At 44.7% G+C, this 11,481-nt stretch overlaps 1 protein-coding gene across 3 annotated transcripts in view; it reads right to left on the bottom strand.

Moving 5' to 3' along the window:
* Nucleotides 1–10,127: 10,127 nt before the first annotated feature.
* LOC108410791 (NACHT, LRR and PYD domains-containing protein 12-like) overlaps nt 10,128–11,481 on the bottom strand; it is a 44,241-nt gene continuing 42,887 nt past the window's right edge. For 2 of the 3 annotated variants that reach the window (XM_017682055.2, XM_037543674.1), the window contains one exon: nt 10,128–10,987. In XM_017682055.2, coding sequence (XP_017537544.1) covers nt 10,464–10,987 — 524 coding nt within the window. In that variant the 3' untranslated portion in view covers nt 10,128–10,463. The remainder of the gene's footprint in view (nt 10,988–11,481) is intronic. The other variant, XM_037543673.1, reaches the window with a different exon arrangement.

Genomic DNA, 11,481 nt, shown 5'->3' with positions numbered 1-11,481 from the left:
GGGATGTTGTCCGGGCCAGCAGCTTTCCGGGGGTTGATCCTCCTCAGCGTCCTCCTTACTTTTGCTGGTGTCACGCTGAGGGGCTCCTCTCCTGGTGAGTGTGTGAGTTTGGTGCTGGGGGGGGGTGTCAGGATTCTCAAAGCGGGCGTAGAACTTGTTGAGAGCCTCAGGCAGGGATGGGTCTTTGGAGCTTTGTGCAACGTTGGATTTGTAGTCCGTGATGCACTTGATGCCCCTCCACATACTCTGTGGATCCTGGGAGGAAAAGTGTCCCTGGATTTTCAGAGCATATGCTGCTTTTGCCCTCTTGACTCCAACAGTCAGCTCTCTTCTAGCCCTCCTGAGTTCACCTGAGTCCCCAGACCTGAAGGCAGCATCCCTGGCTTTCAGCAGAGAACGCACCTCTGCGTTCAGCCAGGGCTTCTGGTTCGGGTAGCAAGTCACAGTCTTGGTGGTAGTGACATCCTCCGTGCACTTGCTGATGTACCCGAGAACAGCAGATGTGTACTCCTCCAGGTCCAGCTCCCCCTCACACTCAGCAGCCTCCCTGAAGACCTGCCAGTCTGTGCAGCCGAAGCAGTCCTGCAGCACAGCGTCGCCGTCACTGGGCCACACAGTGATGGTCTTCTGTGTGGGTTTGAAGCGACGCAGTGGTGGGTGGTATGCAGGGGCCAGCATGATTGAGATGTGGTCGGAGAGCCCGAGGTGGGGGCGGGGGAAGGCTCTGTACGCATCCCTCACGTTGGTGTAAACACGGTCCAGCGTGTTATTACCTCGCGTTGGGATGTTGACGTGTTGGTAAAACCTCGGCAGGGTGTTCTTCAGTTCTATGTGGTTAAAATCCCCCGCTACCACGTAGAACGCCTCCGGATGCTTGTTCTGAAGCGAGCTGATGTTGTCATAAAGCTCCTTCAGCGCGTTGTTAGCATTAGCATCCGGTGCTATGTAAACAGCAATCAAAAACACCGCCGAATACACACGACGCAGATAGTGAGGCTGACACTTCACAGTCAGCTGTTCTGTCGCCTCGGAGCAGTGGCTGTTTACCAACACGCAGTTTGTGCACCAACCTTTGTTTATGTAGACGCACAAGCCGCCCCCCCGGGCTTTCCTGGATAGCCGGTTGCGGTCCGCTCGGAAGAGCTGCCGGCCGGCGAGCTGGAAGGCTGAGTCCGGCATGGTGTGGTTCAGCCAGGTTTCCGTGAGACAAATCACAGCACAGTTCCTCATCTCCTCAGAAACATTCATCCTCAGCCACAGCAGGTCCAGCTTGTTATCCAGAGAGCGGACGTTAGACAGGAAAAGCGACGGAATTGGGGGTCGGTTAGCATTAGCCTTTAGCCTAGCTAGCACGCCCGCGCGTTTCCCCCTCTTCTGCCGTCTGCTGCACCGCCTCCTCCTGCTCTTTGTCTGTGGCGCTCTGCTCCCCCACGCCGGCACTCGTAGGAGCTTCAGCCTGCCCAGCGTAGCTCTGATATTATTGTCTCTTTTTGCTGTTTTTCTGGCCAAACTGTCCTTAATCCTCAAAAGTTCGATTCTGCTATAACTCACACGCGTGGGGCGTGTGAAGTTGGGTTCAGAACCGACGTAAAAACAGCTCAAAACAGGGTGTACGCTCGTAGCGTGAGAAGCCGCTGCGCTTCTGCGCGCCGCCATCTTGCCGCAGATGTTAATGAAGAATTTGACTCTAAAATTGGGACTGATATGAAAAAGTAAAAGAAAAAAATGAAAAAGGAAGATTTAAAAAATTTTTAATTATCAATGCATGAGTATTGTTGTCTTCACAGGAAATAAAGTTGCAGCAAAGAAAGAGAGAGCAAGGGTGGGCATGAGAGCATGAGATTACACACACACTCACACTTTCACTCACACACACACACATTCTCACACACACAAACACACACACAAGCACTTCAAGGACAGGGTGGGGTTATGTGAGAGTGACTTCTCCGAGTTTCTCCGGGGGCGTGGTTATGTGTGAGTGACTTCTCTGAGTTTCTCTGTGGGCGGGGTTGTGTGAGAGGACTTCTCTGAGTTTCTCTGTGGGCGGGGTTGTGTGAGAGGACTTCTCTGAGTTTCTCCGTGGGTGGGGTTGTGTGAGAGGACTTCTCTGAGTTTCTCTGTGGGTGGGGTTGTGTGAGAGGACTTCTCTGAGTTTCTCCGTGGGCGGGGTTGTGTGAGAGGACTTCTCTGAGTTTCTCTGTGGGTGGGGTTGTGTGAGAGTGACTTCTCCGAGTTTCTCCGGGGGCGTGGTTATGTGAGAGGACTTCTCTGAGTTTCTCCGGGGGCGGGGTTGTGTGAGAGGACTTCTCTGAGTTTCTCTGTGGGTGGGGTTGTGTGAGAGGACTTCTCTGAGTTTCTCCGTGGGCGGGGTTGTGTGAGAGGACTTCTCTGAGTTTCTCTGTGGGTGGGGTTGTGTGAGAGTGACTTCTCCGAGTTTCTCCGGGGGCGTGGTTATGTGAGAGGACTTCTCTGAGTTTCTCCGGGGGCGGGGTTGTGTGAGAGGACTTCTCTGAGTTTCTCTGTGGGCGGGGTTGTGTGAGAGGACTTCTCTGAGTTTCTCCGTGGGTGGGGTTGTGTGAGAGGACTTCTCTGAGTTTCTCTGTGGGCGGGGTTGTGTGAGAGGACTTCTCTGAGTTTCTCCGTGGGCGGGGTTGTGTGAGAGGACTTCTCTGAGTTTCTCTGTGGGTGGGGTTGTGTGAGAGTGACTTCTCCGAGTTTCTCCGGGGGCGGGGTTATGTGAGAGGACTTCTCTGAGTTTCTCTGTGGGCGGGGTTATGCGTGAGAGTGACTTCTCTGAGTTTCTCTGTGGGCGGGGTTATGTGTGAGTGACTTCTCTGAGTTTCTCTGTGGGCGGGGTTATATGAGAGTGACTTCTCTGAGTTTCTCTGTGGGCGGGGTTATGTGTGAGTGACTTCTCTGAGTTTCTCTGTGGGCGGGGTTATGTGAGAGTGACTTCTCTGAGTTTCTCTGTGGGCGGGGTTATGTGTGAGTGACTTCTCTGAGTTTCTCTGTGGGCGGGGTTATGTGAGAGTGACTTCTCTGAGTTTCTCTGTGGGCGGGGTTATGTGAGAGTGACTTCTCTGAGTTTCTCCGTGGGTGGGGTTATGTGAGAGTGACTTCTCTGAGTTTCTCCGTGGGCGGGGTTATGTGTGTGTGTGTGTGTGTGTGTGTGTGTGTGAGTGTGTGTGTGTGTGAGTGAGTTCTGTGCATGCACTGACTCCGCCTCCTTTCTGCCTCTCTCTCTCCTCTCTTCCAGACCACCAGCCGCTCCGTCCAATCTGAGCGCTTCTCTTCTGTCACCAGTTTAAATATTAATGTCTAATTCCCGACACTGTCTCAGATTCTGGAGTTACTGCTAATAAACGTGTTTCATCCACTCCAGCAGGTGTAGCACTGGTATGTAATACGTCTGTTGTGGCTAAACCGAACACAGAGTAAAGATAACCAACGGACCAGTTAGGTTCGCCCGTGAAGCGAGAGACTTGAACAAGTCGAGACCAGATATGAGGCAAGTCAGGAACTGTATTGAAAGTTATGTAAAACACAGATCTCTCAACTTTGACAGAATACAATAAATAAAAGTTCACACAAAAAAAGTTCCCCCAAGGAATAAACAGTGTTGGTCAACCTTCCAGGTATGAAGGTATTGAGAATCAGAGGTAAGTACTACTCTTTCTTTCTGTTAGTGTTTGTGTTACTCATAGGGTGACCAGATGTCCCGCTTTGTGCGGGACAGTCCCGCAATTTCATTACTTTTCACGTGTCCCGCAAATTGAGACGTTGTCCCGCATTGTTATAGCCTGTCAGACTCCAGTTTTGAAATGCGTGTTTTTTTTATCAAATGGCTGTGTGTGTGGGAAAAGCAGTGAGGGCTGTCATCAGGGGGCGGGGCGGGCTGAATGCAGGCGAAGGGCGGGCTGAACGCGCCCACCAACACAAACCAATGCAAATCAGGTCAGAACAGCACCGACATGCAGCACGAGCCGTGGAGGACAGGGAGGTAAACACGACTCGATCTAAAAAACGAAAATGCAGCTATAACAGAGACTGGGAAGCTATTCACCCCTGGGTGAAACCAGTGCGAGGGGACTCTTGTAAAGTTTTTTGTGAAGTTTGTTTGAGTCATTTTTCCATTTCACACGGAGGTGAATACGATGTGAAAAGACAGACAATGCGAGACTCACAAAACATGTGTAGCTCAAAAGGAGACTTCCCAGTGTCTGCATACGTTCCTGCTAAAACCCAGCTAAACCCAGCTAAACAGCCTATGCTGCATTATCCAGTACATGGTCAATTTGTTCTACTAGAAAAAAGGACTAATGTGGTGTTTGGGTTGTGCTGGAGTTGTTGTTGCTCTCTGTTGTTCGAGAAAACTGGAAAGCCGTATCCTTTTAAAGCACATTAAAGAACTGTCTGTTCTGTTTCTTTCATTTATTTATATATATATATATATATATATATATATATATATATATATATATATATATATATATATATATATAAACACATTATTATTTGCAGTTTTATGTGCTAAAGGGGCAGAATAGAGATGTTTAATTTAAAGTTATTTTACCCTATTACACACTATTTTATCTCGATGCATTAGTGTCCCACATTGTCCCACACAAACATAGTTTGTTCCACATCTGGTAAATTGGAATCTGGTCACCCTAGTTATTCAATATTATTAATCAATGCTATTAACCAGTAATATTTATTTCAGGCTGAGCTAATCACAGCCCTCAGGCGAGTATTGATTATTATAACCTGTTTACGGCTATTTTAACAACTAATTTTGCCCTCTTTCTTTTCCTTCTAGGCTCTCATAGATTCCGGTTCCTCTGGTTAAGGTAAGTACTACCACTGGGTTATGGTTTAGTTTTATTTAGAAAACAGTAATTAATACTCATTTCTTCTGTTAAAGTTTCTCTTTAGATTTAAAATCACCTTCTCAGTTATTTAACCCAAAATAACCTAAAAAAAACTAAATTCAACCACAAAACCAACAATTATCACTAACAGCAGTAATCAAGATAATCAGTAGAAAATCAACAAGAAAACAAAGACACGTATCAAATTACCGCGAGTCGATAATCATCAGTTTAAAATAAATAGAAATTCTGCTCCTCAGCGGCTCTTTGGTCAAGATCCACTCACTTGAATGTGAAGAGTCAGTCCTGCCGGTCAGCGGGTGAGCGGACAGAGAAAGAACCCAGTGCGGGGGTCCAGCAGAAGGGCGGATGGTCCAGCTCCAGGTTCGGCGGCTTGGCTCTCAAATACGGGCTCGGCGCGCCCCCTAGCATCCACTCGGGGCACTGAGAAAACAGAAAGTTCTGGAAGGATTCAACCACACCCAAAAAAACCGACCTGTTTATAAAAACAGCGCTTTGTTCTCTCGACACGGTCGTGTTTCAGTGAATAAATTCACATTATATTTTCTTTTATTACACAGGGAATAACAATGGTTGAGGTTGAAGTGATGATTTCCTTAACCTCAACAATCTTTAAATGACTCCTTTAACCTCGACTTTCACCTCAAAAGTGTTTTTATATTCAGACATTTAAATCCATACTGGGTCAACACTGTCTTTGTATTAGTCTTAATTAGCCCCTTTCTACACTGTTCCTCTGTTGCTCATGTAAACAACCTAAAATTAAAACTCAAAGTCAGCACTTTAAGATTACTGTTGAATTTCACATTTAAGAGGGTCCAGTGTTAAAACCAAGCAGAAGCTGTACCTGATAGTCTGTTTAAAGCCAGGATCAACTAATTAACCAGGTGGAATCAGGTGTGGCTTCTGCTTGGCTGGAATGAAAACCTGCACCTACACCGGCCCTTTCTGGATCCAGTATGACACCCCGGCACTAGAGTAACTGCAATTATTTATGGTGACTCCAAATCTGTGGCCTCTTAATCCCCATAGTATCAACCCAGCTGCTGTGTCCTCTAGAAATGACATAAATCTAACAGGTTACCCTATATGAAGTTCTCAAGAGTGGATGTATGAGGTATAATCTAACTTTAAACAAACAAGGTCTCAGAGGTCAAGTTAGTTTGATGGCCCAATATCACAAACCACAAATTTGCCTCAAAGGGCATGACAACTGTGGACGAAACCAGTCCTGCGTGTTCGTTGATGCAAAACAAATGAGACGAGTAGATCAGACTGAAGTGAAACAAACGGTTTTATTACAGAATTCTGGAGAGGTTACAAACAGAGAACATGCATCATGTATCTCCCAAGTAAGCTCTGACCTCCCAATGTGTTCTGACTCCTTTTATACCCTGAAGCTGAATATGTGTGTGCGTATAAGCTAAACCCAAATGTGTACATGTTCCTGTTTAGTGGGTGCAATGGACATATGGTTTACCATATATGGATGTGAAAACCTCACGTTCTAACGAAAACCTCACGTTTTACCGGTTAAGCGCAGACCTACTTCAGTTTATGGCCTTGGCCAGTTTCCTGTTGCGTACATCTCTGCATGTTTCTCACAAACTGCCTGTTGTAGCCTACCCTGCCATCAGAATGTCATAACTCTTTAATGCTAAGCGCGAGTTAATGCCTTCTGATATTAATAGTTAAAAGTATGCTACTACAAACATTAATACTCAAAAGTATACTACTACAAATATTAATGCTCAAAAGTATTCTACTAAAGATGTAAAAATCCACACAACATACAAGACACCAGTCTCCATCCTTAATTCTCAGGAGGAGGAGCAGAGGGAACAACAGACCGCTTCTGCTACAGATTTCAATGTTCCAAACAAAGCAAAACATTTAGGTTATAAATCTAAGATTTTTTACATTTGTAAAATATCCCAATGTATATTCATGAGCAGAACACTAACAAGTATCAAACTGTCTGAAAGAAGAATCATCACAGCTGCTTCAGAACTAGACTGTGAACTAAAGCAGCAGGTACGGTCACTTGAGAAATGTCTGAACACAAATATAGGGACATGTCCACCAAGAATTAAGATAAAGAAAATATGCAGACATACTAGACAGACAGAGTTTAAATGACCTCATCCCGTGCTGCACCATCCTCCGGCGAATTGTTCTCCCGACACTCCGAACAACTGCGTTACATCTCCCACGGTGTAGTCCAAAAGGAGATGGTCCTCGATTACATTCGCAGGTAAAATGTAGGACGGACGTCCAACGTTCGTCTCCTCCGTCTCTGAGAGAAGGTAAAGTTGGTGGGCGACTTCTTGGAGACTGTCTAACACACCTCCGTCAAAGTCCACATCAGTATCAAGAATAATCTGAGCTAAAACGTCCACAACTCTTTCTAAACGAAAGAGGAGGTAGTCATTTGGCGCGTGGTTCTCAAAGTCATTCGCCAATGATCTTAAATCATTTGCAATTGTTCGTAAAGACATCGCATCAGTAACAGTTTAAAAAGCGCGGGAACAGTTTTCAAATGTGCGTGTCGCTAGCTAGTTAAGCGCAACGCTAGCAACACGCTAGAGAAGAGCTGCTGTAGGCCAAGGCATTAGAATGAGGTTGGGACCGCCCACTAAATTAACATACGGGTGAAGAAATACATAAATAAATAAATGTAGAAATGTGGAAATAAATAAATGTAGAAATGTGGAAATAAATAAATAAATAAATAAATGTAGAAATGTGGAAATAAATAAATACATAAATGTAGAAATATAAAAAATATACATTAAAATACATAAATAAATAAATAAATAAATGTAGAAATATAGAAAAAGCCCAAATAAACGTTGATATGTGGAAATGTATAAATACATAAAAAACATATTTTTAGTGTGCCCTTTTCATGACAAAAAAAATATCATTTATTCATTTATTTATACATTTATTTATTTATACTCATGTTATTTTTTGTCCTCCATACAAAGAGCCCTTAAAGAGTTTTGTCCTGACATAATCTCAGTCATCTTGCCTTTCAGAGACCAGGGTGCTTTTAGACAATGTGTTCTGTGGAGTGGTACATTTGAATAATAACTCCCAAATAATTAAGTTCCCAGCTGCATACCACAAATCCAAAACATGCAACTTAAATCTGTCCAGTCAACCTGCGCTGAGTTGGATGGCTGGCTGAAATCCGTGGACAAGTCCCGTCTACCTAGAAAGTTCAAAGCCTGGGTCTACCAGCATGGCATCCTTCCCAGGATCCTGTGGCCCCTCCTCGTCTACGCCGTCCCAATCTCTGCAGTTCAGACCTTAGAGAGGAAAGTCAGCAACCACCTCCGGTGTTTGATATATCAAACATATAAACTGATGATAACAGATCACTACCACCACGTTTGACTGTTGGTATGAAGTTCTTGTGGTGGAATGCAATGTTAGCTTTACGCCAGATGTAATGGGACCCATGTCTCACAAAAGCGCCACCTTTGACTCATTAGTCCACAGAATATTGTCCCAAAAGTCTTGGGGGTCACCTAGATGTTTGTCACATGTGCTCTTTTTTTGGTCAGCAGTGGTTTGCGCCTTGCTACTGTCCCAACAATGCCATGTTCACCCTGTCTCTCTTATTGTGGAATCGTGTTCATTGACCTTAACTGAGCTGAGTGAGGCCTGCAGCTCTTTAAATGTTTTTGTCTGGGTTCTTTTGTGATCTTCTGGAGGAGTTGTCAATGTGCTCTTGGAGAAATGTTGTTAGGCCGGCCACTCCAGCACTCTTCCTTCAATAAATGAAATCATTTAAAAACAGTATTTTGTGTTTTGTCTAATATCAAAAGTACTATGAAGATGTGAAACACTGACGTGTGACAAATATGAAAAATAGAAATTGAAGGGGCAAATTCTTCTCATGGCCCTGTAGATACTGTGTCTATATACTGGGCCTAGATGGCCTCTACCCCTCAGAACTACCAGATACCAGGGCGGTTTCTTTCCACATGCTAATACTCTTTGTTCATCATATTGTCCGTAAATTCCTCGGATGTGTCGGCATTGACTCGATTCTGATTAAAACCATTTTACATGTTCCTGGGATTGAACGTCTCTGGCGTGATGTCAAGACCTGTGTTAAATAGTGTGTTAGCTCTATGCTAACCTGCTAGCTGTGAAATAGCGTGTTAGCTCTATGCTAACCTGCTAGCTGTGAAATAGCGTGTTGGCTCTATGCTAACCTGCTAGCTGTGAAATAGCGTGTTGGCTCTATGCTAACCTGCTAGCTGTGAAATAGCGTGCTAGCTCTATGCTAACCTGCTAGCTGTTAAGTAGCTTGTTAGCTCTATGCTAAACTGCTAGAGGTGAAATAGCATGTTAGCTCTATGCTAACCTGCTAGCTGTGAAATAATGTGTTAGCTCTATGATAACCTGCTAGCTGTGAAATAGCGTGTTAGCTCTATGCTAACCTGCTAGCTGTGAAATTGCGTGTTGGCTCTATGCTAACCTGCTAGCTGTGAAATAGTGTGCTAGCTCTATGCTAACCTGCTAGCTGTGAAATAGCGTGTTAGCTCTATGCTAACCTGCTAGCTGTGAAATAGCGTGTTGGCTCTATGCTAACCTGCTAGCTGTGAAATAGCGTGTTGGCTCTATGCTAACCTGCTAGCTGTGAAATAGCGTGCTAGCTCTATGCTAACCTACTAGCTGTTAAGTAGCTTGTTAGCTCTATGCTAAACTGCTAGAGGTGAAATAGCATGTTAGCTCTATGCTAACCTGCTAGCTGTGAAATAATGTGTTAGCTCTATGATAACCTGCTAGCTGTGAAATAGCGTGTTAGCTCTATGCTAACCTGCTAGCTGTGAAATAGCGTGTTGGCTCTATGCTAACCTGCTAGCTGTGAAATAGTGTGCTAGCTCTATGCTAACCTACTAGCTGTGAAATAATGTGTTAGCTCTATGCTAACCTGATAGCTGTGAAATAATGTGTTAGCTCTATGCTAACCTGCTAGCTGTTAAGTAGCTTGTTAGCTCTATGCTAAACTGCTAGAGGTGAAATAGCATGTTAGCTCTATGCTAACCTGCTAGCTGTGAAATAATGTGTTAGCTCTATGATAACCTGCTAGCTGTGAAATAGCGTGTTAGCTCTATGCTAACCTGCTAGCCTCTGTTTACCCTGAAAGGTGTGTAGTTTCACTTTCAGCTCAGTCGGTTTCGTCTGTGCAGCTGTAAATAAATCAGACGCGACTTTATCAGCACTTTATTTTATTAAATGATCATAATTCTGGGAGTTTAATCAGTTCTTTATTGTAGATCTTCCACTGGTTCTGAACATCGTCTCCATCTGAATCTCCAAACCAGAGAAACACAGAATGAACTGCTTTATAAATGAGGCACAGCACAGCCAATCAGAACACAGCTCATTTACATATATCAGTCTTAAAGGCACAGAAACAAATACAGACGGTTTCATTATAAAGAATGAAGATAAAAATGATGTAAAAATGAATCTTTACACTGTTTTACACATAAAACCACACAAACCTGATATTTTTATGGTTTGTGTTTCACTCAGGAGGAGATTTTATTTTAAACACACTGAGGAGCCGCTGATCCAGACTGTAAACCCAGTGCAGAGCGGTTCAGTGAATGTGGTGCTGAACGTGTGAAGGTGCGTCAGTGTTTGATCATCAGAGACGCTGTAGAAGGACAGAGAGCCGGCCGGACAGTCCACATACACTCCTACTCTCTCACTGGACGGTCGAGCAGAGAGTTCAGTCTTGTTATTATTGTGACAGACAGAGTAACTGTCATCAGAGCAGATCAGAATCCAGGACTTTTCATTCCATCCAAACACACAGTCCGCACTGTCTCCTTTCCTCCTGATTGATTTATATGTTACTGCAATTTCAACCGTCGCGCTACACTCAGCCTCCCAGTAACAGCGTCCAGTCAGACTCTCTCTACACAGAACCTGAGGCCACACATCAAATCTCTCTGGATGATCAGGATACGAGTGAAATCTCACACGCTCCACCTTCCTGTTCCCGTCAGACAGAGAGAGAGACCTGTTCGCTGTGTTTGGATCCAGAGTGAAGTCACAGGAATCTGCACACAGGAAGAGACATTAGAGAGAGAGAGAGAGAGAGAGAGAGGGAGAGAGGGAGAGAGAGAGAGAGAGAGAGGTAGAATGTGTGTTCGCGCGCGAGAGAATGAGAGTGAGTGTGTGTTCGCGCGCGCGAGAAAATGAGTGTGTTCGCGCGCGAGAGAGAATGAGAGTGACTGCGTGTTCACGCGCGAGAAAATGAGTGTGAGTGTGTGTTCGCGCGCGACAGAGAGTATGCGTGTCTGTGTCTGTCTTGCCTGTGTTAGTGTGTGTCTGTTGGGTGTCTGTCTGTGTGTGTGTGTGTGTGTGTGTGTGTGTGTGTGTGTCTGTCTGTGTGTGAGCGGGTGTTGGTTTGTGTAGTTTTGTAAGGACCTCTCAGCTGATTTGAATGGTTTATGGGGTTTGTCTGAATCTGCTCTGGTTGAAATCCAGAAATCCTGAAAAAAGTCGTTTAATATTCTAAATAATATTATTTATTATAATATTCGCTCTGGAT

Source organism: Pygocentrus nattereri, chromosome 12, assembly GCF_015220715.1.
Source record: "Pygocentrus nattereri isolate fPygNat1 chromosome 12, fPygNat1.pri, whole genome shotgun sequence".
Lineage (NCBI taxonomy): Eukaryota > Metazoa > Chordata > Actinopteri > Characiformes > Serrasalmidae > Pygocentrus > Pygocentrus nattereri.
The sequence above is the reverse complement of the archived record's forward strand: the minus strand, read 5'-3'. Positions and strand labels throughout refer to the sequence as shown.